Source organism: Oreochromis niloticus, linkage group LG12 (genome assembly GCF_001858045.2).
Source record: "Oreochromis niloticus isolate F11D_XX linkage group LG12, O_niloticus_UMD_NMBU, whole genome shotgun sequence".
Lineage (NCBI taxonomy): Eukaryota > Metazoa > Chordata > Actinopteri > Cichliformes > Cichlidae > Oreochromis > Oreochromis niloticus.
Window position 1 is genome coordinate 17,946,622 of NC_031977.2, and position 27,977 is coordinate 17,974,598.

Consider the following 27,977-nt stretch of genomic DNA (forward strand, 5'->3'; position numbering starts at 1 on the left):
CCCAACATACTGGGTTGTAGCTTTATTCAACGACAGAAATACAAAGTCGCTGTTGTTACAATACCACCCAAGACAGCTTGCTATATAGCAGACATTTTATTAATACCGACTCTCGAATCGCGAGTTATAATTGGAGACAAACGCTACCCGGACTCATTTAATGCGACACAGGGGATTAATGGCTGCAGTCAATGTACTGATCTCCTCTCATTGTTTACATTTCGAAACGGTGTGTTCGCGGCGTTTGCGAGACTGTCATTGACATGAGATAAAATCTAAGCTCGCGGTGATGAGAAATATCACGAAATTGATGTGAATAAATACACCCCGGATCAGTATTAATCCAGCAAGTAGCTAACTAGCCCTATGTGCTAACCAGCCCTGCTCGATTTTTACTGTTTCGCTCCGGAGATGGCAAGTTAGCCTCCTTTTTAAATAAATAAATAAATAAATTTGCTCTTCTCCTGCATGGATCTCATGGACACCCAAATGACCGAGGAGCTATAGCGGAAGGTGAGCCCAAAGGACAGACAAAATCCTCTGAACTTAACTGTCGCAGGTAAGTTTACTGAAAACAACATAGATGTTGTCTTATCACAGACTTCTTAAAGAGCGGATGTTTTCGCTGGCACCACTGCCAAAATGCCACCAATAACTGCACATGCATAGTTTTTGTACAGCGACCAAGCGGTTTGCATCTTTTCTTCCCAGGGTGCACGATGTTTAGTGTACCTCAAAGCTCCAAGTCCGAGTTCCTGGACAAAGCCAGGCAGGCCAGAGAGGAGAGAAAGGGGCAGAAGGAGAAGGAGAGAGCAGCAATTATCATTCAAGCTCTGGTCAGAAGATTTATATGTCGCTGCAGGCTCCAGAAGCAAATAAGGTGATCACTGGTTTCTTGTTGCAGATTTCTTAGAAAACTGTGATTTAAAGAGCTTGGTTCACTGCTTTTACCATAGAATGAGTGAATATTATATTCATTGTGTGTGTGTGTGTGTGTGTGTGTGTGTGTGTGTGTGTGTGTGCACGCGTTTCCCCTTTTCTCTAAACAGGAAAGAGATTGATGACTATTTTCAAGCTTCTGAAACTGGGACATCTAAAAGAAATGCACTTTCAATTTTCAAAATTGCTCGCAAATTACTATTCATATATTGCCAAGAGGATAAGATGGTGAGTTACCAGCTATACAAGTATTTAAATCAATATGTTAATAATAACCATTGTCATATAGCTGGTAAAAGTAAGTTGAGTTTCATATCTGCACTTGCCATTATTGATACTTTTGACAGACCCTTGAGGGTTGCGTAAACTTAGCAGTAGTAGTTTATACACATGTCATTTGGTCTGCAATTCAAGTGGCTCTTATTTTGTTTTTCAGAGGTTTGAGAAGCTCTGTCGTGCTATTCTGGCCAGCATGGAGGTTGAAAATGAACCAAAGGTAAACATGCATGCGTTTAAAGTCTCTTCTTGCTGAACACTTTTTCAATCGGATTCTCATCTTAATGGCTGTTTGGCTGTTTGGCCCTCAGGTGTGGTATGTTTCCTTGGCTCTGTCCAAAGACCTCACTATTCCCTGGCTCAAACAGATAAAAGATGTGCTTTGGACTTGCTGTCAACTGCTGAAAAATTTAAAGGTTAGCCTTAATTTAAACCTCGAAAATAGGTTTTGATATTCATTTTGTCACTGTAAATGTGCAGTAATAAAAATAATTGCATGTTTTGTGATTTCCAGCCTGACATACTTCAGGACAACAAACTGGTGACACTGTACCTCACCATGCTAGTAACCTTCACAGACACGTCAACCTGGCGCATAGTCAGGGGAAAGGGTAAGCCTGAAGTCAAGCTTTGGCAAAGGTCTCATGGTCTTGCATTTTGCAAGGAAGAAAAATATAATTTCCTCTGAATATTTTAGGTGAGGCTCTCAGGCCTGCTTTGACACGGATTTGTGAAAATATTATGGGCCATCTCAATCAAAAGGGATTCTACTCAATACTGCAGGTTCAGTATTACGACTCATTTGCTCATTTTTATAAAGATATGCATTGAAATAGTGTGACATTGCCTTTCTTCTGAAATGCAAAGCTCACTGTATGTCAGCTCTTCTTCTTTAGATCTTGCTGACCAATGGCTTGGCTCGTTCTAAACCGTCTCTGTCCAAAGGCACTTTGACAGCCATTTTCACTTTGTCATTACGGTAAGATAATATTTTAGCTTTAATTAAGCAGAGGAGACATGTTAATTACTGTTTGTTCTGTTTATAAATTATATTTTTGTTTTCAGGCTACGTTTGTAACTAAATCAAGTATTTTTCAGGCCCGTCATTGCGGCTCACTTTTCTGAGAATCTGCTGAGATCATTCCTCATCCACATCATGTCAGTTCCAGCCATCATAACCCACCTCAGTGGGCTTACTCCAGAGGTAAAAGCACTGTGGTGTGTGTTTTTCATTGCATAGTGAGACAATGTAATAAAATGTAAGGAAGTATTTATTAATGTTTTCTTTGCCCCGACAGTGCATGACATCTATCCAGACGCATGACCTGCTGCGGAAATTCATTCTGTTTCTCAGTAGGGAAGAACAGTGTTCGGACATCTGTGTGTGTCTTGAGGGCAGCCACACACTGTGTCTACTAGGTATAGTATTTTGGTTCAAAGAATTGTGCACTTTCAGTCAGTTGCATCTTGTGTACAAATTAATAAACAACTAAGTAATATCTATTTAAATGTCTCCCTCTCATTTTTGATAGGAAACCTAATTCACTTAGGCTACCTTAATGAGAAAGTGCTTGAAGAGGAGGCCAACCACTTTGTGAAGGACCTGACTGACATGCTGTCCTACTGCCAGAGATATGTATCCCAGAAGAAGTCCAACCTAACTCACTGGCACCAAGTGCTGGGCTGGTTCTCGCAAACTGTGGACTATGGGTAAGTTAAATTCTTCATGTTTGTTTAAATCATACGAATGAGTTCATATTCACTTGGAATAGTGATTCCCAAAGCTTCAATTCAAAACTTAGACTGTATATTAAGCTACCATGGCTGGTTCATTTCACATACCTAAGGAGGTATGGAGATGTCTAGGAGAAAGGGCATTGGACTTTTTAACCTGATTGTTTAACACAATCTTGGAGCGTGAAAGGATACCTGAGTGAAGTGCAATGGAGAGCCGATTTTCAAGAACAAAGGTGCAAAGTTGTAGCAGCTACAGAGGGATAAGGTTGATGAGCCGTACCATGAATATATGGGAAAAAGATGTTGAACCTAGTTTATGAAGAGCCATGGAGGAGGAAGGAGCAGCAGTATGGCTTCATGTTGAGAAGGAGTATTTTCCCGCTTTGTGATTAATACATTATGTATGTAGTCCGTGAAGGGAATAAACATGAAACAATCAACAATCTATCATACACATGCAATGTTTGCTTTGAAAGTGTTGTATAGAGAAGATCAGAAGGAGTTGTGCTTTGTTTTTGTGGATCTGGAGAAATCATATAATAGGGTACCAAGAGAGGAACTGTAGTACTGCACGAGGAAATCAGAATAGGCAGAGAGGTATATGAGGGTGGTGCAGTGGTGAGGCGAGTGGTAGGAGTTACAGGAGTTACTCTTGCCAGATGATGTCTGACAAGAGTCTGCATATACTATGATGTTTGAAGATGGCATTGTGACAAGGAAACAGGTGGTAAGATGAAGCTACAAGAAGTAGAGATAGTGAAGCTAGACGAGTTTAAATACGTGGTTTTGATCATCCAACCAGAGAGCAGGCGAAGCTTGAGGTGACAGAGTTGAAGATATTAAATTTTATTTGGGAGTGACCAGGATAGAGAAGATTAGAGGGACAAGTCAGATAGAGCAGTTTGGAGAAAGGCAGGGCTGAGATGGTTTGTAGGAGGGATAGTAGAAATACAGTAGATATACAGGAGAAAGGACGGTAAAGATGGAGCTGCCATGCAGGAGGAAAAGAAAGATTCATGGATGTCATGAAGGAGGACGAGTCGAGGGTTGGTGTGACAGAGGAGGATACTCGAGATAGGCTGAAGTGGAGGTAGATGATCCGCTTTGTCGACCCTTGAAGCGAGCAACCAAAAGAAGAAGAAAATATGTCTACATTATATTCTTGCATACTTTCACTTTTCTTTTGCTAAAAAGATGATGAAAGAAATAGTGTACTTAACTATTTTGTCCTACCTGCATTATCTGTCTTCTGTTCTCTGCAGTCTTAATGAGTCAATGCCCTTGGTAACAAAACAGCTTCAGCACCTGTGGGGCGTACCTGTTATCAGAACTCTTTTCAGTGACGTCCTTTCTAAAAAGCTAGAGAGTCAGGAGCCCACTCCCCCACCACCACAACCTAGCACTTCACAAAATAATCTACCAGTTAAAAGTAAGTTCCTAAATTTTTAAATAAGCACAATGTGTTTTTTTAAATAAAGGTTTTGAATACTTTTTGAACTCATGTGTCTCTGTTTTTTTTTTTTTTTTAAAGACCTTTTCAAACGAGCATTTCAGAAGTCAGCCTCCGTGCGTAACATCCTGAAACCAGTCGGGGGGAAGCGGGTCGACTCAGCTGAAGTTCAGAAAGTGTGCAGCATCTGTGTGCTCTACCAGACTGCTCTGTCTACACTGACGCAAATACGCCTCCAGATACTCACCGGTCAGTCCAAAGACCTGGTATTTTATCAAGACTTGAAAGTACGAAGGATACAATACTAAGTCCATGCTCATTCTGTTTTTTTTTTTTGAAGGTCTTACACATCTTGATGACCTTTTGCCCAAACTTTGGGCTTTCATCTGTGAGCTGGGTCCTCAGGGAGGCCTCAAACTCTTCATGGAGTGTCTGAACAATGACACCGAAGAGTCAAAACAGCTCCTTGCTATGCTCATGCTCTTCTGTGACTGCTCGCGGCACCTAATCACGTAATTTCACAGATTATTTATTTATTTTCATTAGCCATGCTTTCTAAAAGGTGGTTGCAGCATTTTATGACAAACCTTCAATGTGTTACAGAATTCTGGATGACATTGAAGTATATGAGGAACAAACGTCCTTCAAGATAGAGGAACTCGTTACTATCTCCTCTTTTCTGAACACATTTGTGTACAAGATGATATGGGATGGCATCTTAGGTGAGTGCGGTGTCACGATGGCACCTGTTACACAGGTCATGCTCTCTTATTGAAACGTCTGTTGTGTATTTTGTGTTTAATAGAAAATGCAAAGGGAGAGAAACTGGAGTTGTTCCACAGTGTTCATGGCTGGCTGATGGTGCTTTATGAGCGAGACTGCAGGCGAAGGTTCACCCCTGACGACCACTGGCTGCGCAAGTAAATACAAACCCTTGTGTTTCAGAATGACATGTGTATGTGTGTGTATATATATATATATATATATATATATATATATATATATATATATATATATATATATATATATATGTATATGTATATATATATATGTACATTTTTTTATAAGCACACCTTTACATGTTGCTGCTGTTGCATTCAGGGATCTAAAGCCTAGCCTGTTGTTCCAAGAGTTGGAGAAAGGCAAGAAGAGAGCGCAGCTTTTACTGCAGTACATCCCACATGTTATCCCACATAAAAATGTGAGTAAACGGAATTCTTTCATTTAAAGCAGTAAGAGGGGGGTCAGTTGTGTAATTATTTTTTCTCTCAATTTAGAGGGTGCTGCTGTTCAGGAACATTGTTACGAAGGAGAAAGAAAGCTTAGGACTGGTGGAAACGAGCTCTGCTTCGCCGCATGTCACCCATATTACCATTCGGCGCTCGCGGATGTTAGAGGTATGGCTTCAACCAGTCAAATAGATTTACTTGGACGAAAGCAAATATATTGTTCCTTAATAAAACCAGGATTTCCCTGTCTTAAGGATGGATATGACCAACTGCGCCGGTTACCAGTGAATTCCATAAAAGGGGTAATTCGGGTGAAGTTTGTGAACGACCTGGGTGTGGATGAGGCTGGAATCGACCAGGATGGTGTCTTCAAGGAGTTTTTAGAGGAGATCATTAAGAAAGTCTTTAATCCTGCTCTCAACCTCTTTAAGGTAACTCAAACAAATAGTTGACATTCTTCAAACCTGAAGCCTTAAGTAGCCAAATTTCAGTGTGTTTTCTGTTTTTTCCTGAATATGTTGTGATGATTGTTTGTTGTAGACCACAAGTGGAAACGAGAGGCTGTATCCTTCGCCCACGTCTTACATCCATGAGAACCATTTGCAGCTGTTTGAGTTTGTGGGGAAGATGCTCGGGAAAGCTGTATATGAGGTACGTGTCATGTCTAAAATATCTCAGATCTCTGAATACATTTCGAACAATGTGTTTGGTTGAGCTTCAGTGTTTCGCTGTCACTTTTGCCTATTCAGGGCATTGTTGTGGACGTCCCTTTTGCCTCGTTCTTCCTTAGCCAAGTCTTGGGTCACCACCACAGCACTTTCTACAGCTCCATTGATGAGCTTCCCTCACTGGATTCAGAGTTTTACAAGAACCTCACTTCCATTAAGGTAACTACACACACTTTTGACTTTGTCTTTTTTGCAATTTGCAGCTCACATTGTTGTATTTCAGTGTCTGATATCCAGGGCATATTTCACTTCTGATTTGTTTTCAGCGCTATGATGGAGATGTAGGGGATCTGGGGCTGACATTATCCTATGATGAGGATGTTATGGGGCAGGTAAGGATGGGATACATTTATACATTTTAATTCATAAATATACAAAATACATTAGTTAAGAGTTAACTGTATGTTTCATTGTAGCTTGTCTGTCATGAGTTGATACCTGGGGGAAAAACCATGCCAGTTACCAATGAAAACAAGTATGTCCATTTAAATTCAGTAAAACAATAACAGGGTATGAAAGAACTTCATGTCTGAAATATTGTTTTGTTGACTTTTTTGTATTCTGTAGAATTCGCCAGATATCTTGATGACGTTAACTTTGTCATGTCCTGCAGAATCAGCTACATCCACCTCATGGCCCACTTCCGGATGCACACACAGATTAAGGAGCAGACGGCTGCGTTTATCAGAGGCTTCCGCAGCATCATTAATCCAGAGTGGTTGCACATGTTTTCCACCCCTGAGGTTCAGCGTCTCATTTCAGGAGATAACGCTGAGATTGATCTAGATGACCTAAAGTATGTACCATTTTGCCTTTTTGTCTTTTTTTTTGTTGTTGTTGTCATACTTCAAATACGGAGGATGTCTTTTGCTTGTAGCAAATGCTTTCTGTTTGTACAAACAGTTAAATATGTTCATCATTCTCAGGAAACACACGGTCTACTATGGAGGTTTTCACAGCAGCCATCGTGTCATCATCTGGCTGTGGGACATCCTGTCCAGTGATTTCAATGCTGAGGAGAGGGCTATGTTCCTCAAAGTAAGGTGTCATTTGTTAAGCCAGATGTTTTTTTATTGGTGTCACAGTAGTTTAACCATTTATTGTCTTTTTTTTTTAATGTGTTTTCACAGTTTGTTACCAGCTGCTCAAGGCCACCTCTTCTAGGTTTTGCCTACCTCAAACCGCCTTTCTCCATCCGTTGTGTGGAAGTTTCAGATGATCAGGTAAGAATAAAAGAGTTAGGAATATACATTTTTAGACACTATCACAGTATATAATATCACAGTTATATAACAAAAAGCAGTGCAAACTTTAAAGAAGGTATTCACATTTCATTTTAGATAAAAGGTTTAGGAAATCTAGCTCCAACCTCTTTGTCAAAGAACCAAAGGTAATAGAAAGACAGGAAGAAAAAGTAATGTAGAATCCCTGAAATGGCTTGTTATGTTAAGCAAACATCATATATAAACAATAGTGAAGGTAGTGGTATGGTATTATATGACAGAAGAAAGAAAGAGCTGGATGAGCTCTGAGGTGTACAATTAAAATCTAGCGAGGGCTACAATTTCTATTCAGATTCAGCCTGGAGAACCAAGGTTAAGCAGACAGTTGCCTGAATCATTTACATTCATTAGATAATGTTCTCAGTGGGATCGCTGTATTTCACTTGCTGAAGACAAAATTTAGGCTAACAAACACCAACTTCCCAGACAAATCATCACAAAGGAGGAAACGCATTGTTTGGTGATCTTAGCGAGTTTCAGCCTTGAAAGGTTCTCCAAAAGCTGTTAAACATCAACATTTTATTTATGATTGTGTTTATTTGTCCTGGTATATTTGATTGGAACTCCTGAAAATAAAGGACTGTGTATGAAGATAGCTGTCAAGCCTTCTGCAGTTGATTAAGTTAAACCTAAAGGTCTATACCAATATAATGTGCTGCTAGGTTAATTCCTGTGTTATGATTGTGTCCTTGTGTTCTGATGAATTTGACATTTTCTCCGATGTGCGTAGGACACTGGTGACACCCTCGGCAGTGTCCTCCGGGGCTTCTTCACTATCCGAAAGAGGGAACCTGGTGGGCGACTTCCGACTTCATCTACATGTTTCAACCTGCTCAAGCTCCCCAACTACAGCAAGAAAAGCATCCTACGTGACAAGCTGCGCTACGCTATCAGTATGAACACAGGCTTTGAGCTCTCCTAACTCTGTTGCATCAGGACAATCTGCACAGGAGGGCTGTATTATACAGTCTGATACCAAGCAAGAGGCTCGGCTTACCTGCATTGGAGCCTTTAACATCAAAGGGGCATCACTCAAACAAAACAGGACTCTTGAAGGACCCTTTACTTCTTTTTTGTCTCTTTTATAATCTGGATGAGCTCTAAGGGAGTGAGCTCCAGTTAAGCTGTGTCTCCCATCAAAAGGGGGATGCTGTTTCTGCAGAACAATCCAATTTCTAACATCTTCCGCTCTCTTTTTACCCCTCCAGAAACTGAGTATACATGTTTCTCAGGCTTAACAGATTAATGAGTCTAACACTCCCACTTTAAGCGAACTGGAAAGCAATACAGAAGCAATGCAAGCCATTACACACATTGTCGACTCACTTGTGTAAAACTAAGCGATGCATTGTTAATATACTTGTAAGCTTGGATTCCATTATCCCGGCACCTTACAGCTTATATTGAATGAGTCTTAATGTGTCTTTCCTGAACATGATGCTTCTTGTATAAGTGGAAGACAAATCAATGTTTTGTGTTCAGTCTCCTTGAAGGAGTGGTGGCTCATAATGCCGATCCTTTTGGTTCTGTTCCGTTATGTCCCGTTTTTAAGAAAAATCGTTTTTGAGCTCTGTCCCTTTTCTCCCCACTAAAAGACATTGGGTCCACCTGAGAGAGACGTTGGCCTTCTAGTTTTCATGTTCCCAGTAGATCTGAAAACCAACAATCTGCCTCAGTTCCAGTGAGGCAGATTGTTCCAAATAATCCAAATAATCCCCTAAAAGGTTTGATCTTACTCTTCGATTTAAGAAAAAGAAAAGAAAGATGTCGTTTCTGTAGCATCAGTTACTTTTGACCAAAAGAACTGGAAATGTTTTGTCAGTATTTGTGTTTGCAGCTGTTCCATGTTGCACAACTTCCACCTTAAAAACACGAAGAAGAGCAAAGCAAACCAGTCTTCTTACTCTGTGTATCTAATGCTAGGGAAAAAAAAATCTCACTATACCTTGGATTAATGCCGAGTGCCTCATGAGTCGTCGTCACCTGTTGCTCACACGCTTGACTGTGTTTCAACCGTAACCAATAACCACGATTTGGAAACAAGCCATAGAAATGTGGGGGCTATGGTCCTGGATATATTCTCTGCTTATTGGAACAACACAAAGCGGAACCACTGTAATACCACAACAACCGGGGAGGGTTTCACTACAATGCTCTCTGATCTCTGTGGACTTCTGAAGCCATGCGGAAAAGAATTTGAGGTTTTAAAACCTCATAAGATGATGTCATGGACTGGTTCGTCAACCAAATGCGACCGCTTGACTTGATGATGTTCCCTCGGAAACGTTGCACACAATTTTGCTGTTTGCGGCAGTTGGAAGGGAGGGGGAAAGGGACATGAGGGTGAATGTGACTTTATAAGCTTAAAATTTTTTTACCTTACACAGGGTTCATTTACAGCAGAAAGTCCAGGCAGAGACTTTTGGTTATTTGGAGGAAAAAAAAAAAAAGGACTGCATCATTAAAAGCGATAGAAGAAGAACGAAAAAAGTCTAATCTTAACAAAGTTCTTTATTATGCAAAAAAAAAAGTTTTGTTATGAATGAAAATGGAGATTTTTGTTAATATGTAACCATGTTTCTAAGAAGTTATATGATGGCCACTAACTCGTGAAAAAAATAAGTGATTTATAATGAAAATGCAACCATTACATATATACACATAAGACTGGTTGTAATAAATTTATCTAAAGTCTACTAATGATGTTAAAATCAAACCTGACAAATCAGTTAAGGGGATCCTTAAAGTATTGGAGCAAGAACTGAAAGCACTGCAAATGGATTTATATGACACACTACTGCAACTGCTCACGAGTGTGTGCGTGTGTGTGCGCGTGTGTGTGTGTGTGTGTGTGTGTGTGGTAGTGTGCAAGAGTGGTGAAAGATACCTCACATGCTTGTCTGTCTCCCGATGAGGTGGCTCATCTGTTTAAATGATGTCAAGAGAAGACTTTGAGTGTACCAGTGATTGCTGATGCTGACTCTTTTAGTACAACAAATGAATAAATAAAAAGAAATTATCCCGGAAATGTTTTCAACCGCTCTTTGTAAGTTTTTTGCTCCCCCTTTCTCTTTTTAAAAGTGAATGTCTATGAATCTCGCTGCACTATAGTAAGGCGCATTATTGATTTAAAAAATATCCCATGTAAGATTTGTCCATTTGTAACATACCTCCTCCTGTAATGTTAAATCGTGTACACAAGTGTTATATAAATCATTTGATCACAATTTGTGTTTTTTTTTTTCATTCGTTAATTAGTTGATTACAAACACCTGTAGAGCGAGATCCTGTTTAAAAAAAGAAAAGAAAAGAAAGAAACCGCAAACAGAGTGGAGCCACGCATGGGCCCGAGACACAGGCCTCTGTAAAAGGCTGGTAATTCACAGAACGCATGAGACATTAACATCAGGCTGTGGGATTGATACGTTTTCTGGTTCCCCTGAATACCGTGGATGGGGGATTATCGTGTAAATACGCGCGTCTAAGGCAAACTCTCCATTGCGCGCGCTCTCTGATTGCACCGTGTGACCCTTCATGAGAGGTGGACGGTGCTGCTGGGAAAGCTGCTGGTCATTTTTACTCCGGCTGCTGCCTGAGACTGAAGCTCCTCAATAACCATGAGCCGTCCGCCGAGTCCGACTCCAGCACGATGGTTTAAGGCGCTGCGCAGGTAAAAAAAAAAAAAACAAGTAAAAAGACCTCTGTTTTGGCCTACTTGCGAGAAATTGACTTATTATTGTAAATGACCTTAGATTAGATACAGCTGTTCTGGGTGGCTCTGCTTAAGCGTCCAGCTTTGTTAGTTTTATGTCCATCACCTGACTGTCTGCAGTTATTCGGCTTTTCAGTATATGCCGGTGGGAGGCTCTTGCTGAGCGGGTGCACAAGCTTAACTTCACACTGCTTCATTCAGAAAGGCCAGCGGTAGAGATTTATTGACTGACACAGACAGACATGAGTAGAAAAGTAAAGGCGTGCTCTGCTTGTCAGAGAAATGGACGGCTAACATGCAGAAGGTGCAGTGATAAACGTGTGTGTGTGGACTGATTGTGCGTATTCGCTTTGTGACGTTAAAACTAGCGTACTCTTACAGGACCAGGCTGGGGGACCCCTGTCTGAAGACGTATCCGCTGGAAAGCGTGGATCTCCTGAAGAGGGCTAGAGTCGCCTTTCAAGCTGGACGTACCCTCAAAGAGAACTTCAGATTGGCTCAGCTGGAGGCTGTGGTGCAGATGCTGGAGGAACACGAGTGTGACTTTGTGGATGCACTTGGAAGGGACTTCCGCAAGGTCAGGGCATAAGCGGTCTCCCTGCAGGGTTGTTGTTTTTAATAGTGAGAACTGATGGTAGAGTCAAATGTTTTTGGGTTTTCTTTGAATTCATATTTGTCTACTCCGTTTTTAACCAGCCTCGGTTTGAAACAGTTGTGTCTGAACTGATCCTGGTCAAGAATGAGGCTGTATATGCTATTAACAACTTAAAGAAGTGGATGCAGCCACAGAAAGTGGAAAGGAACCTGGTAAGACTGTTGTTTAAATCATCTCGATAATGTTACTGGGATTAATCATGACCTTTTTTCGAGAGAACATTCCACGTACTGATACAAAGAAATGTATTGTGCTGAGCCCTCCAAAGCAGATTAAAACACAAGTTGCATTGCCCCTTTCTAAAGGAATAAAATGAGCTCATGTGGTTTTTCTGTTTGTGTCATGATGAACCTTACCAGCTTTTTACTTGTGCTGTTTCACTTGTAATCTAATTTGTTCGGTCTGTGTAGTCCACCACGCTGGACGACTGTCTGGTGATCAGTGAACCGCTGGGAGTGGTGCTTATCATTGGGACCTGGTGTAGTCCTGTACAAATGTGCCTTGTGCCACTGGTCGGGGCCATTGCAGCAGGTGCAGCCAGCATTATTTCATCATTTAGTTCTCCTGCACTCAGGCTAGCTGACAGCAACTGATGTTTTATTTTCCATTTGTGTAGGAAACTGTGCAATCATCAGCCCCTCTGAGTGTACTGTGCACACAACAGAGCTTCTCCATCGTCTAATTCCCTTCTACTTGGATAATGTGAGTAAGCAAGCATAAAGGAAGGGACTGATTTGTCCCTGCAAGAACTAAAATATCAAAGGCAATACTTTCTTTTTTTGCTCTGAAGCTGATTAGACTGCACACTATGGATTTTTACCTCACTCACTTTAACATAAGAATAACTGACTTTGGCTGCTACAGTGAGAGTGAAACACTCCATACTTTTAGCTTCCAGCAGAATAATTTGTCTCGTTTGTATGAATCTGTTTGAGCAGGTACCCTTTTATTGGCCTGTAATCAAATGAACTTTCATTTGGTGAGATTACACTTTCAGATACTTAAATCTGGCATTTCAGAATTGAGCACTTTGTCATCCATGACTGAATATCTGACTCACCAGTGATAGTGTGTGTGTGTGCGCGCGCGTGCGCTTTTAGTTTAGTTAAATTATAAGAGATGCTTGTTTGAAGAGGGGGAACATTATCTCATACAAAACTCTTCTTTTCCTCAAGGAATGCTTCCATGTGATTCTTGCAGGCATGAGTGACTTGCCTGAAGTGATTGAGCTCAAATTTGATCACGTTTTCTTCACAGGTAATTTTTTATTAGTCATCCTTTAATTTAAAAAAAAAAAGTGTTCTTTGAATTGTTCACTGTTTAAGCTTGGCTGTCACTCTGCAGGAAACAAAGAGGATGGAAGCAAAATTGCTCTGGCTGCCGCCCGCACACTCACACCCGTCACCTTGATTCTGGGAGGGAAGAACCCGTGTTACGTGGACCAGCACTGTGACATTTCCACCACTGTGCAGCGCATTGCTTGGGCACGTTTTCATAATGCTGGACAGAGTTTGGTGGCTCCTGACTACATTTTATGCCACACAGATGTCAAAGCTCGGCTGGTGCAGGCCCTCAAGTGCTGCCTGATGGAGTTTTATGGCTCTAATCCCCAAGAGTCACGTAGCTTTGGCCGGATAGTCAATCTAGAGATCTTTAACCGTACTAGAGATATATTATGGAGATCTGGCAAGGTGGCTGTGGGTGGGCATGTGATAGAAGCAGAGAAATATATTGGTATGAAAAGCTGAATTCCTTGACATAAATATATTGCACTTATTAGATTGCTTTAACATGGCTGTAATTTTATTTTATTTTTAATCTGAAGCCCCAACAGTTCTGACAGATGTGGCTGAATCAGACCTCGTCATGCAAAAGGAGATCTTTGGTCCAGTTCTTCCTATTTTGACTGTAAACAATGTGGATGAGGCTATTGGCTTTATCAATAAGCAAGAAAAGCCCCTCTGTGTGTATGCATATTCCACCAACGGCAAGGTAGGTCTACGAGGCAAATTGAAGGGGGGGGGGGGACTGAAGCCAGAATTCATTGTAGGATTTATTCTGATCATGTGGTGGTTTTTCTGACACTGCAGGTCATTTCAAGACTCATGAGTGAGACCTGCAGTGGAAGCTTTTGCTCTAATGATTGCATCCTGCAGAGTGTGATGGTGGCTCTACCTTTTGGTGGAGTAGGTAAGTCTAAGCTGTAATAGTACATGGATGGTGGGACAGTCTGTAAGTGATCTGCCAGTTTGACTGACCGACCTTTTTCCCTTTTTTTTTTTTTTTTTTTTCCCCCTCTTTCTTCCCCCCCTCCCCCTTTTCTTTGAAGGTGCCAGTGGAATGGGTTCTTTCCATGGCCGCTACAGCTTTGACACCTTTTCTCACAAGAAATCCTGTCTGCTACGAAGCGCACGGTTTGAATGTGTGACCTACCTGCGCTATCCACCCTTCGAGGAGCGCAATCTGTCTCTAATGACATGGGCCAGCAGCCTTTCCCAGAAAAGCCAGGGCTGGTGCCAGATTATGTGACTGTGTGGGAGGGTAATGACAGCCACACTGGAATTAAACAAACTGCCACTTTTGTTATGAGCAGGCCATGGAAGACATAAGCGCATTATTATAGAATCAACAAGAATGGATTTCTATGGAGAAAATTGTTAACTGTATATTAACTTGTCTAAATGTATGTTTGAAACTTATAAAAAATGTATAGGACACAAATATTTTGGATGTACACTGTTTATTCTGATTTTACATTAAATGTGGGGAAAAAATGCATTAACATAAAAAAATCTATGTATTGTATTTACAGTTTGAATAAAGTATATGCATCTCAAAAGGTAATGCTTTTGTTTTAATCTTCATATGAGACTGGTCATTCTGGCCTCTTGTAGATTTTCTCTTCACTGCCCTCTTTCATAGACACATATCTGGCAACTGTGAACAGGTAGTCACTTAACCTGAGTGGGAGGGAAAGGATATTTGTCAGCTATGTGGTAGAAGAAACGTGTTTCATATTTATTTTTAAAGGTACAACACTGACCTGTTCAAGAACTTGGCAACATCTGGATCTGCCTCGCCTGATCGCACAATTGGAGCAACGCTATGGGGAGGGGAACAGAACCAACTGCAGATTACTTCGTCATGCAGGACGACCTTACATAGATCATACTAAAACTAACCTGCGCTCTGCTCGCCGACAGACTGTCCGAGCTAAGTGCAAAGCTGCGCTGCTCTTCCCACCAGACTGTGAAAAAATGGGAGTATATATTAGTTCAACAGGGACACACAGACATTTGTAAAATCGTGCGCAGCTTACTGGTAAAATGAAGCTGGTTAAAGGAGGGAGTTCTTCTGTAAACTCATCAATCCAGGTCTCCAAGTCCGCAATTGGCTGTGCAATAAATTTTGTTCGCTCTTGCAAAAAAACAGAATAAAGTGTGATCACATGTGACACAATAAATAAAAACAGACTAACTTGATTAGCCAAAGCTATCATACTTATATGGCTTTCTCTTGCAGATGATCGAGGGGTAGCAATGTTGGAGCCCACATCTTGTAAAACGCACTGGATCTGTGGTGACAAAAGCCAAATGATGACAAACCTTATCTCTGTGAATTTACGGTGTAAGAACTGAAAGAAGTTAAGAAATGCAGTATGACAAAATCAAACCTTGTCCAACTGATGAGTGAATGTATGACCTTTATCGAGGCAAAACTCTCTTGCCAGCCTGTAAAAGTTAAGAATGTAACTTTAGACAAGGCATATCATAAAAAAATGCTAAAATGACATGCCATATTTGAATTGTAGAAATGTTACCCTATAGCTGATGACAGCTCGTCTGTATTCCCCAAGGCTTCAAAAATGTGATCTTCTTTTGGCCTCCTTTCTCCTGTAAATGTGCTTGAGAAACCTAAGAAAGAATCAAGACAAAGTTTTTTTTTTAAAATACTGCTTATTCCAAAAGTACAGTGAGGTAGTGTTGTCTGAGTTACAATGATAAATAACCTTTGTCTCCTGTTTTGGTGTATATTTTGGGCACCCTGTTGTCTTCACCAGTGGCATAACTGTTTTGAAAAAGGAGCATATTAAAGGAAAGGTGTTTTAACATTTTTATATATTCACCAAACACTATATTAGGTACATCTTGCTTTAATCGGGTTGGTCCCCTCTCCTGTCTTCAGAACTATAATTCTATGTGGCATAGATACAACAAGGTGCTGGAAACATTCCTCAGAGATTTTGATCTATATTAACATGACAACATCACACAATGATGCAGATTTGTCAGCTGTACATCCATGATGTAAATCTTCTGTTCCACCACATCTTAAAGGTGCTCTACTGGATTGAAATCTGGTGACTGCGGAGGGCATTTAAGTACAGTAAACTCATTATGTTCAACAAACTAGTTTGAGATTATTTGAGTGGTATGGCACGTCAACTTGTCCTGCTGGAAGAGGATCGGTACACTTTGGTCATAAAGGGATGGACACGGTCAACAACAATACAGTTTCTAATAAAGTGGCCATTGAGTTTAATTCAGTTGTATGTTAGGAACTATCTGTATGGCAGCTACCAACCAGCAGTTTTGCTAGTTACATAGACAGTTACATGAAGAACATGAACAGAAGCACAACACTGTGCACACCAACGCTGACACAGGACTGTACAGTATAGCTACCTTCTGACTGAAAACAGGGTAAACAACGGTCTCTTTGTCCGATACTCGCTAATGAACCTGCATGTCCCTGGAAGGCCGCGAAGGAGAGAATGTCTGAAAACAAACGATGTCATTTTTAGCTACAACACAGTAGCAACAGCAGCAGCAAGGGTAAACGATAGAATTGTCTTTTTTGTCCATCCGTGGTGTCCGTAGTTCATAGGCGTTTCCATTTCATCGCATGATTGGTCAACTCACCCGGTGGTGGCAGAGTTCTGGATGCTGATTGGTCAGACGAAAATATGCTCGACCATCTGAAGGGGAGTTGATTGGATACAGGAAATCCTCGCTCGTCCCTCGTCCCGTGTGTCAGGTCACGGTTTAACACTCTCAGATACTCGTGAAGAGAATGTAGTGTTGCTCCATGATTTTTTTAAATCACAAAATTCATTTGTAAAGTTATTAACAGTCATTAATGTTCGCGTAAAGGACGGTGCCGTGGAACTAAGCTGTCTACGGCTTCTAGCCTGTTCAGCGGATTAACATTAGCTAAGCTAGCTGTTATTAATGCTGTCAGTGAAAAGTTGAACTGAGGCAATTGAGTTACGCAGATTTGGGCATATTTTGTGCTCTGCTCTGGAAGCTTTTACAGAAATGCAAGTGACGGACTTTTACGTGTCAGCTCCTGGAAAGGCGATCCTACACGGAGAGCATGCAGTCGTTCACGGAAAGGTAAGCTCTGAAATGATACCATAATGACATTTGATGCACCAGTCAGCATCTTAGCAAAAATATGACTAATTAAGATTTATCAAACAACCTGTCCAATTGCAAAAGTGTCATTTTACACTTTAATATTTATTTGGCTTGATTTTTTGTTATACTTGTTATACTTTATTGATCTCACAAGGGAAATTATTGTGTTACCTTAGCAGGATAAGGAATTAAAATTGTACAGTCTACAATAAATTAACCAAATAATTAAAGTAAAAGTGCTACCGGTCCATAATGAGGGCTTATACTGTGAGACTGCAGTGCAAAATATTATAAATGCAACAGTGATTTAACAACAACAACAAAAAAAAACTTAAGGTAAAGAAGACTAAAAAGTAAACCTGAGATTGTGCAAGAGAGCAGTGTAAATATGCACCAGGTGTCTTCCCATCATTTACTTATTGCCTAACGCACCCCGTTATCATAAAGCCACAGCACGTCTTTGATAAAAAGGCACTAAATGAAGTTAATAACCAAAAATAAAAAAAGAGTAGATTTTATTTATTTATCCCTTTAACATTTTGCTTGTTCTAATGTTGCTTCATGGCAGGTGGCTCTTGCTGTGAGCTTAAACTTGAGGACATATTTGCGATTGAAAGCCACTACTTCTGGCAAGGTTTGCATCAACCTGCCCAATATCGACACATTCCTCAGCTGGGACCTTTCACAACTGAAGCAGCTTGTTACTTACTTCCATGGTAAGATGCATCAGAGCTGCTCCTGCAAATTCTGTTTTTATGATATTGCGTGCAGTTCAAGCATCCTACAGTGAAATTTCAGTACTGAGATCAATTTTGGCCTAATGTTGGTGGTACAGCAGTATATCCACTGTAACACCAGTCTGTGTCTAAATGGGAGACAAATTTGAAGTGTTTTGTGTGAAAAAGTAGGAAAAATTACAATTCATTTACTGTACTTCCCATAATTATTTGAGAATCATTGACGTTACTATAAACTCACCACCATCCAAAGTGATTAAATTTACGAGCTTCTGGGTCAGAAATATTTATCGAGTTTTTTTGCAGCTGTAAACTTCCATTTACTGTCTTTTTATAATGTCAGCCTTTGGATGTGCCAGCTAATGACAGTCTTAATTAACAGATTTTTAAGTAATTTGCTAGATTAAACTATATGCTTTGGTTTTGTACAGTTACAGATCAAAGTGCTTTGGTGTGATATACCTTTTAATTGATGTTATAGGTAAGAGGGATGAGGTGCAACGCCTGGATGCTGAACTTGTGAGGAGACTGCGGGAATTTATTGGTGTAACCAATGGAAACTTGGATACTTGTAGCATGGCCACCTTATCCTTCCTTTACCTCTACCTGTCGCTGTTTGGATCAGGGTGAGAGAGAGGACTTCTTCTCATCATTTGTTTATTGTACCAAGAAAATAAAACAATCACAGACAGACAAAATGCACATCTGTAGCCATTTTTATCACAAAGGCATCAAGAAATTGCAGGTGTATATATGATAATGTTCTCTCTACGCACATAGGAAATTGATAACTCGTGCCTTTTTAAAAACCTGTAGTCAATCACTCACTGAACTCTTTAAAAAATATAGTTACTTCATTCTGAGACAGTGTTACAGTGTAAAATTTAACATGTTTTTTAGAAGGAGCATTTTGTGCTGAGTAACAGGAAATCTGTTATCATGACTCTTGTGTACTTTTGGGGGAGTAGTGGGGGTTAAAGGTCATTTGTCTAAAGCAGTCAAAGTCTTTGATGTTTAGTAAGTACAGGATAATAATTATGTTATATTTCTGTTATAACATCTGATAAAAGATGAGGCTTCGTTTCTACATTAGCTCACAGGTTACACAAGTGTTAAAGGCAAACTCTCAAAGTACACACTCAAAAGAGTAGTCCAGTAAAAATGATGAAAGACTGCAGCTGTAAACTCATTGCCCAGAGGTGGTGCAACTGAAAATGGCTGCAGCTATTACTTTCTCCACCTACTGGTGATTCAGACAGTGTGCACACAAATAATGACAAATGACAAAAAGACTCTGTCTTGTTTAAACTCTACAGTCTTTCTGTGTGTGTGTGTGTGTGTGTGTGTGTGTGTGTGTGTGTGTGTGTGTGTGCATGAGAGTGCATCAGGGAGGGCTATTTATTGTGTGTACCATTGTATTCTGTGGCGTGTAATAGTGGTGTTCCTTGCATTTCATATTTTATTGTTTGCCCAGTGATAACTCTGTTTATATTTAGATGTCCTTGTTAAAATGATATACACATTACAGTAGATTGTATTAGTTTTGGTCTTGTGCCCACTTGCAATAAAATTGCTCATAATTTTAAGTTCAATTTCCAAACATGAAAGTTACCAGTGAAGTAGATTAGGTTCAGGGAAAAGTTTATCTTCCTTAAAATGAAGATGCTAAAGGTATTGGTTGGATGTTAGTATTAACTGCTTCGGCAGCTGTGAACAGAAAAGATGCTGAGAAGCATTAAACTGCAGGTTGTTGGGAGGTTTAATCGGCGTTGACAAGGCGGTGGCATGTCTGAGAGAGGTGATGGGTTGTGACAGGATCCCCGCTAATGAGAGTCTGGCACTGAGCCAGTCTGTGCCCTAATGCCTGTATGCATTTTCCTCTCAAGAGAGAGAAGAGCTGGACATTTAGTTTACAGTATTCACCTCTGCCCAAAAGCAGCATCCCTGACAGGCATTGACTGAAGTGTCAAGTTTCTGTTGAATGCAGTAGTGTACATATGTGCTGTAAGAGTCACAGTTAACATGACTGTACAGAAGGCGATATCACATATTATGTACTTTACTTAATGAAGTATACTCTATATATTAAAAATGACTGATAGCTGATTGTAAAGGAGAAGTAATCAGTAAGATTTTTAAATCTACAGTGTTCTAATTTTGGGGATACAGTTGCAAATTTCTATTATCTGTAACTATTTTTTTTACCGTTTCAGTTCAGAGTTATGACCTGAAGGCATATACAGTCAGAAGTCATACATATACACAATTTAAATTCTATAAAAGCAGTTTCTGTATTTGTTTTCTCAGTGAGCTGCCCAGTTTGACGCTGACTGTGTGGTCAGAGCTGCCGACTGGAGCAGGACTCGGGTCAAGTGCCGCCTACTCTGTGTGTTTAGCTGCAGCTCTGCTCTGCGCAAGTGGAGCCATCCCCCCTCCTCTCAAAGAGTGGGAACACACTGCCAGGTAATGTTCAGGTCTCCATCGCCATCACGAGCTCTGTATGCGGTTGCTGTCAGCTGCCGATTTGTATAGGCGTCACGGCAGGGCTACAAAAATGGGACAGCAAGCGTAAAATTTTAAATTACACATCACACAATGGAAATGGTGTCACACAGGCTTTTGGTTTGAAGTTGAAGGTGAGGCCTTAAATTTTAACATTCAACTTGTTAAAAAGAAAAATTGATGGATGGGTCGGGTCAACACCACAACACAACTTGTACTGCAGTTCACAATACAAAAGATATTGCATTTTACATCAGTACTTTTAACATTTTCTGGCTAAAGTTCCAGATTTCATAACAACTGCCTCTTTTTTGGAAAAACTGTCTCGTATATAATCGTTTTAGTATTTTGACACTTCTTCCTTTTACTTTGGTATGACTGGTGTCAGGTGGTGTCAGGAGGAACTGGAGCTAATCAACAGTTGGGCTTTCCAAGGGGAGATGATCATCCACGGTAATCCTTCAGGAGTGGACAATGCTGTAGGAACGTGGGGTGAGGCATTAAAATATGTAGCTTGCTACACCTTCCTTCATTTTTGTACCGCACTTTTTCATGTACTCATCAGAGTTTTGCACCATCATTGTTCATTGTTATCTGATGATTGTGATTTTAATGATTCGTCTTTGGTTTATGTAGGCGGCATGCTCAGATTCTTGGCTGGAAAGATAATACCGCTGAGCAGGTACTAAAGAAGGATTATTAATTTGATTTTATTTAAAGGGTCAATTAACAAACTCATTGTCTGGACAAAATTAATACATCAGCAAAGCACCAGAATAATACGTCTGAATGAACCCTCTGATCTGTCTGTTTTACTTCCAGGGTGCCGTTATTAAGAATCCTCCTCACTAACACCAAAGTACCACGAAGCACCAAGGTACTTGTTGCCGGGGTGAAGGACAAAATTAACAAGGTACTAAATGGTTTCTTCCTCCCCCGTGTGTTACTTGCCGACACTGTAATTAATATAATAGGCGGTGCTTTTGCTTGGCAGATACTCCTGCGCGTGGTGTTGAGTGCCTTCATAAAATATTAAAATTAAACTCTTAGCCGGCACCCCTGTGCGCTGTTGCCTTGGTGACACCAGCAGGTGTGCAGATCTCTGTCTGAGCCACAGAATTCGGCCTGAATGGTGTTGTGACAGTGTTGTGATCAAGCTGGAGCACAAGTCAAACCTGCCATCTCAGAATCTGTATTTGTATGCAGCTTATCCATCAGAAAACAGCCATTAAAAATAATATGCGTGTACAGGTGTTATTGTATTGCACAAGTGATGTTGGAAAAGTTAATCTCTTTGGGCTTTGTATTCCCCTCCTGTAGTTTCCATCCATCATGGTACCTGTTCTTGACTCAGTTGATGCCATTTCCTGCACTTGTGAAAAGGTCCTCTCAGAGATGACCTGCGAGCCCATCACAGGAGAGCATTACAATATTCTAGAGGTACAAATATTAGTTGATTTTGTGAAGCAGTTTGTGTTATAAACATGTCATAAACTGTCATTATTACTTATTTTTGAAAGTGTGCTGCAGCTAAAATAAATAATGTAATATATGTATTGTGGAGTACTGTGCAAAAGTCTTGAGCCACCCCTCATTTCTTTATATTTGGTTTCCACTTTATTTATTTATTTATTTATTTATTTATTTAAGCGGTCTCCAGCAATCTATGGAGCTTGGAAAGAAAAGCGTCTGGACTTCTTTAAGTTTCTTGAAGACGTTTCACCTCTCATCCGAGAAGCTTCTTCAGTTCTGAGAGCAACTGGTGGAGAGTCCCAGATTTTTAAGCCCTATTGGGAGCATCAGTAAGAGGGGCATCAACCCCCTTTTGATCCTCTGCCTTATCACACGAGCCAAGGTGTGAAACGTCTTCAAGAAACTTGAAGAAGTCCAGACGCTTTTCTTTCTAAGCTCCTTAGACTACAATGACCTGGATGACTGACAATCTTCACAGATATACGGACTCCAGCAATATTTCTCCAGGCTTTCTGAAGTTCTTGAAAGAAGTTTTTCTTTGGACATTGGCTGCTTTTTCAGTCATTTTCGGTCCAGTCCCTGTACCTGATCATTTTTCCTGAAGTGTTTTTTGTTTGTTAAGCTACTTAACACTGACCTATGAATCATTTAAACATAAAAAGGCAACTAATTCAAGGGGTAAACTAGTTTTGTCTATACATAATAGACAACTTAGCAAAGAAACAATTATAAATTATATCTTTAGGCACTTTGTTACTGGCAACTTCTCACAAAACATGTATTCCAATTTCTTTAGTTGAATTTCTGAAAAATGCTAAAGATAACACAGTACTGCAGACATAAAATAGTATTTTTGTACCAACAAGGTGTTATTAGCTGAAAACTTGTCATATCTTGGGGCAGTGTGTGTGTCCTTAAAAAATTTGAGGAAAGTGAACAAGTGGAGGGCAAAAGAAGAAGAAGAAAAAAGATCCACCATGCAATGCCATCTGGAAAGCATCTGATTGGTAACAACATCAAAATGATCCCAAACACAGTGCCAGTGCAGTAAAAGCATGCCTGGATAGAAAAACACAGTAGAGCATTATCAGTCATGGATTGGCCTCCTCAGAGCCCAGACCTCCACATTATTGAAGCAGTGTGGGATCATTTTGGCAGGGAACAGAACAAAAGGTAGCCAACATCCAAAGAAGAGCTTTGAATGTCCTTCAAGAAGCCTGAAGAACTTTTTCTGAAGGCTACTTATAGAAAAGAGAAGAAAGCTTGCCTTAGAGAGTTTAGGCTGTGTTGAAGAATAAAGGTGGTTATACCAACATTGACTTTCAAGCTTGTTAGAATCATTCACTTTGTTTTGGCCTTAAATATTGTATTTTCATGTATGTTTGCACATTTCAGTAAATCTCTCCACCTATTTCTCATTTCTGAAGCAAAATGTAAAGAATGAGGGTGACACAAGACTTTTGCACAGTACTGTATAATGTATAGTAACTAAGAAATATACTGTATACTTGAGACAAAGCTGACTTTGATCTTTTGCAAAACAACTTCCTGGCTAAAGTGAGGACCATGTTACTTATCACACAAATTAGTCTCATAGACCACATTAGCAGGTTAGTCAAATAGTATTTACACTCCGGCATGATACAGTTGCTAGCTACCTAAGTGTAAGCTAGCTGTCAAACCTAGTTAGACAAAAGCTAGTGCACATTAGCTAGCGTTGTTAACCGTTGTAGCATAGTGCTGTTTTGAAAATGTCTAAACCACGCAGCTGATTTTCTCCCAGTAGCATGTATGAATTAACAACAGCTGTGTAATACCCTTTAAAGGAACTCATTGATATCAACCAGCACCATCTGAATGTGATGGGGGTGGGGCACCCTGCCCTGGACAGACTTTGCCAGGTCACACTGGCCAAAGGGCTCCACAGCAAGCTAACAGGTGCAGGAGGAGGAGGCTGTGGCATCACGCTTCTGAGACCAGGTGCTTTTTACTGTGCATTTTTAAATGATTATGTGAAGAGTAATTTATTTTAAAGCAATGTACTTTATCTGCTGTTATAATTACCTTTGCAGTTTAGATGACTTGCATAATTCAAATTAATCCCTCATTTTTTCCACATCCTTCAGCTGATTGGTCTTCAGTGTTGTAATGAATTAATTTTGATGAGTAATGTTTGAAGAGCTAAACTGTCAGACTCCTGCTGACAGCAAGTCCTTTTTTTTTTTTTTCAAATTCTCCCTCACTCTCATATTAACGATTTGAGTGGCAGAAAATGATGAGCAGGCTGTGCAAGAAAACGTCTTTGGTATGCGAGTATTACTGTGCAATTGGTTCTAAGAAAACTTTGTATCATCCTCTCTTTGACAAAGCAAACAAGCAGAGAACCTGCAAGTTCAGCCTTTGTTTATGCCTGCAGCCTGTAACATACTGAATTTTAATAAGTCTTAACCACACCAAATAGATTTCCAAAGGCTTTTTTATTTGTTTTCTCAGCAAATGTTTCTGACTGAGGGAATTTCAGCTATTTCCAAGTAGATTGTTTCATATCTGTCTAGTCTAAATGCTCTCAGAGGGTTTTTATAGCGCAGCTCTTTGAGTTAAGGAAGCAAGGATTAAGTTATTTTATCTTTGTGTTTTAAAGCTGCTCTTGAATGTGAAGCTTTACATTTTCATCTGAGTCTGTGTGGTTACTGTGAGTATTACTATGCAGCTGCATCCTTACTGTTGAGATGATGTCAAGCCCTTCCTGTTTTGGACCATTTCCTTTGCAAAAAGCAGCAGATGTTTGGTACAGTCTCACAGAGCACACCAAGTCTGCCTCAGCTTATTAACTGAAGTGACTTATTTTTATCCCTGTCTTGACCTTTTCTTATATTACCTGTTATAACTGGCTTGTTTTATAGAAACCGACTCCCTGATCGTCCAGAGCACAGTGCAGGAGTTGAAAGACTGTGGCTTTGACTGCTGGGAAACGAGCATTGGTGGGCCAGGTGCCCAGCAGCATTCGGCCATCTCTGTTAAGGAGGAAATTCTGGAGATTTTAAATCACTACTAAGACTCACCCATGGCAGTGTCTGCGAAGGAGGACAGATGTAATAGTGGGCTTTTTATTATCTCAAGACCTGAGGTATACTGAACTAATAAAGGAGGCCGAATGGACCAAGGAGCATTTCAATCTGGGCAGGGTGGGGTGGGGGATCTAATCTCTCTTAAATCTGTGAAGATTTAACTATGTTGTGTTTTGGGTAACACTTCTTATTCAGTGAAAATGTACTCAAGGTTTACGAGCCCGTGCACTGACATCTAAGTCCAGTAGGTGGCATCAGAGTTGCACAAATGCTTCTTTATGGAAGGAGAGTTGCAGAAGACGGCACTCATAAAATTGACTGATATGGAAGTGAAACACTGACAGGATTAAGTTATATTTTCTTCCAAATGCTTAAAGCAGTAGGGGCCAGTATATTTTAGTACATTAAAAGATCACCAATCCTGAAATACTCCTCCTCTAATACAATGTTGTTGGGATGACGATGAGACATTATTTTACAAGAACAAAGTCAAACTCAACAGATTTCACTCTCATGAAATATTTAAAAATCATGCAAACCATTTTAAAACCTCTGAATCCCATCATGCACTGCTGCATTGCTCTGAAATTTTTGTGTGCTAAAATGTATTCTAATTATGCTAAAACCAAAGAATTTGATGTAATTTCAGTTGTTTCCTTGTTGAGAGCATCTATAATTTCTCCAGCACTTTGGTAAAATGTCACTATTTTATGCGCTGTTAGTTTTTGCAGTGAAAGGCTAACCGGCTGTGTTGTTTTGCTAATACAGAATGGGGAAAGAGGGAAAGCAGGAGTGTGTGGCTTTCTCTGGAGCCTCTGGATTAGCACTACTATAATGTGAATCAATGACGAGTGTCCTTCTGAGTCACACGTTTGTGCTGACGCGCAAACACACACACACACACACACACACACACACACACACACACACACACACACACACACACACACACACACACACACAAAAACCAGCTTTCCCAAATTCTTCTCCACGTAATCGCTCCCTTGAAAGCATTACAGAGTATTCTGCAAATGTCGCAGATGGAGAAGACGATCTGTTTAGAATTTCCCTGATTTGGGGAAAAGGTCATTGGGGGATTCAGTTGAGTTTGAATATCTATTTCATTTTCTGCTTTTTTTTAAAATGTCACAAAGATTGAGTAGTACAAATCTGGCACCGTGCGTGAATATACGACATTTGTCACCCTCCCTCCTTTTTCTGCCTGGCGCCCCCTCTGTCCTCTTGAATTGTGTCATCTTTGTCAGGGCAGCCCCCCGTCAGCGTGCCGCACAGTTGCCCCTAACCCCTGCTGGAATTTAATTACCACTGCGCTTTTCAATTGAAATGGCATTGACGAGGAGGGGAGGGGGACAAGAGCGAGACAACGGAGCCAGTTTTATTTGAAGCCCCTCTCTTTCTTTTCTGTCTCATTCTCTTTCGCTCCTTTTACCCCTGCGAGGCACAGATGGTATTTTTTTTTATATCAGTGTCAGCGCCTGCTTCTTTCTGCTCTGATGAATAGAATCTAAGGAGGAGGCCTAAGATGATTTCAGATAACAGAGGGAGTGAGGAAGGGGGTCAAGGATAGAAGGAGAATGTCAGAATTAGAGAGATACAGTGGAAAAAACGTGCGCTGTCCCCGCAGCGAGGGGCGAGATGTACAAACCATTTAACATTTAACATTTTGAGGGGTTTTAGGGAGTTTTGTCTGTGTGGATCAATGTGATAGAATCTGGGATGAATAATTCATTCTGTCGAAGCAGGAGGACTAAAATGCTAAATGTGAATTTGCTGAGTGGTCATGCACACTGTGGCACATTCCCTCTGGTCCCCGGTCGACTGGTGAAATGCTTGTCAGGAGCCATTAAGTTTGAATACAGAATTAGACCTGACTGACAAGATATCATGTTGATGTCTACTGGTTTCGCCAATGGGGATTTAGTGTATGACTTCCCACAGCGAACGTCTGCATTTGCATATATAAGCGTTTGGATCACAGTTTGTTATTGGGTTGTTATTATGGGAAACGTCTTGTGCTGATTGAATTATATGTCTTCATATCTTTAAAAGAGGATGTGGAATTGGCACACAGCAGGAAATATCTGTGCAACCCTCCTCTTCCCAGCATTCAAATGAACACAATGACAGAGGCAGAATCAACATCATGATGATCCTCTCTGTCACCATGAGCTGTATGACCCTCCTGGGGGTGTTTGCCCTTTCGCTAAGTCGAGGTCGGTGGCCGGTGTTCTCAGCAGGGGTCCGATTAAGGCAGCATGGTGCGGGAGGGCTGTCGAAGACCTCGGAGGAGTCAGGTTTACATTCACCAATATGTCAAGAAGTGCTCTTAGTTCTTGCTCTTTAATTAAATGATTAACTTTTTCAAAAAGCATGATGAACAACTAAGACAGTTTTTTTTATTATTGATAAAATAACCCAATGCATAATTAAAAGCACTTTGTTGCTACACTGTTAATCGGTCTGCTATGACTTAGTGTGAGTGTACTCACTTTGAGTCTGGTCTGCTTGTGCTCTGTGACAGTTTTAGCATTTAATCATCATTCAGTGGTTGTGACTTGAGTAGACAAACCGGAGTTACTCATTTTTTTTAGTATTTGCAAATACTTCTGTCCCATGAACGCTCGGTGGTGGGGGAAGTTTTGGTTTGTTTATTAAAATTATCTTCGGGGTCTGAAGGATGGAAATTATTCTCCTCAACCAAACAAAAAACAAATACATGTGGTTTACCGCCATGAATGTCTCTGTGA

General features: G+C 40.4%; 4 protein-coding genes across 5 annotated transcripts; 3 read left to right on the plus strand and 1 right to left on the minus strand.

The window, feature by feature from the left end:
* The first annotated feature begins 2 nt into the window (after positions 1 to 2).
* On the plus strand, positions 3 to 10,674 carry ube3b (ubiquitin protein ligase E3B). The gene is made up of 27 exons (XM_003451657.5): positions 3 to 559; positions 712 to 880; positions 1,050 to 1,167; positions 1,376 to 1,435; positions 1,527 to 1,631; positions 1,730 to 1,826; positions 1,913 to 1,998; positions 2,112 to 2,194; positions 2,314 to 2,419; positions 2,514 to 2,634; positions 2,748 to 2,925; positions 4,215 to 4,381; positions 4,484 to 4,651; positions 4,743 to 4,914; positions 5,006 to 5,124; positions 5,208 to 5,322; positions 5,504 to 5,603; positions 5,680 to 5,799; positions 5,886 to 6,062; positions 6,172 to 6,282; positions 6,381 to 6,518; positions 6,626 to 6,691; positions 6,776 to 6,834; positions 6,973 to 7,155; positions 7,286 to 7,397; positions 7,490 to 7,582; positions 8,373 to 10,674. The coding sequence occupies exons 2-27, from the start codon at positions 720 to 722 to the stop codon at positions 8,562 to 8,564; spliced, it is 3,207 nt and encodes a 1,068-aa protein (XP_003451705.1). The 5' UTR covers positions 3 to 559; positions 712 to 719; the 3' UTR covers positions 8,565 to 10,674.
* A 259-nt stretch (positions 10,675 to 10,933) lies between these two features.
* Positions 10,934 to 14,848, plus strand: aldh3b4 (aldehyde dehydrogenase 3 family, member B4). Of its 2 annotated transcripts, none has more exons than XM_003451736.4 (10): positions 10,934 to 11,312; positions 11,736 to 11,931; positions 12,051 to 12,161; positions 12,420 to 12,540; positions 12,626 to 12,711; positions 13,185 to 13,266; positions 13,354 to 13,743; positions 13,835 to 14,001; positions 14,100 to 14,199; positions 14,339 to 14,848. In XM_003451736.4, the coding sequence occupies exons 1-10, from the start codon at positions 11,260 to 11,262 to the stop codon at positions 14,536 to 14,538; spliced, it is 1,506 nt and encodes a 501-aa protein (XP_003451784.1). In that variant the 5' UTR covers positions 10,934 to 11,259; the 3' UTR covers positions 14,539 to 14,848. The 2 variants fall into 2 exon arrangements, with proteins under 2 accessions (XP_003451784.1, XP_005473368.1); XM_005473311.4 differs by lacking the exon at positions 10,934 to 11,312 and adding an exon at positions 11,481 to 11,658.
* On the minus strand, positions 14,733 to 16,883 carry mmab (metabolism of cobalamin associated B). Its single transcript, XM_003451656.4, has 9 exons — positions 16,695 to 16,883; positions 16,019 to 16,077; positions 15,830 to 15,923; positions 15,683 to 15,740; positions 15,511 to 15,583; positions 15,329 to 15,426; positions 15,192 to 15,256; positions 15,053 to 15,112; positions 14,733 to 14,969 (listed from the first exon to the last, which is right to left on the minus strand). Exons 1-9 carry the CDS (start codon positions 16,805 to 16,807, stop codon positions 14,885 to 14,887), a joined length of 705 nt encoding a protein of 234 aa, XP_003451704.2. The 5' UTR covers positions 16,808 to 16,883; the 3' UTR covers positions 14,733 to 14,884.
* A 125-nt stretch (positions 16,884 to 17,008) lies between these two features.
* mvk (mevalonate kinase) lies at positions 17,009 to 27,084 on the plus strand. The gene is made up of 10 exons (XM_003451735.5): positions 17,009 to 17,405; positions 17,998 to 18,145; positions 18,648 to 18,792; positions 20,474 to 20,629; positions 21,057 to 21,160; positions 21,305 to 21,350; positions 21,491 to 21,581; positions 21,989 to 22,108; positions 23,968 to 24,121; positions 25,045 to 27,084. Exons 1-10 carry the CDS (start codon positions 17,328 to 17,330, stop codon positions 25,194 to 25,196), a joined length of 1,194 nt encoding a protein of 397 aa, XP_003451783.1. The 5' UTR covers positions 17,009 to 17,327; the 3' UTR covers positions 25,197 to 27,084.
* Positions 27,085 to 27,977: the final 893 nt, after the last annotated feature.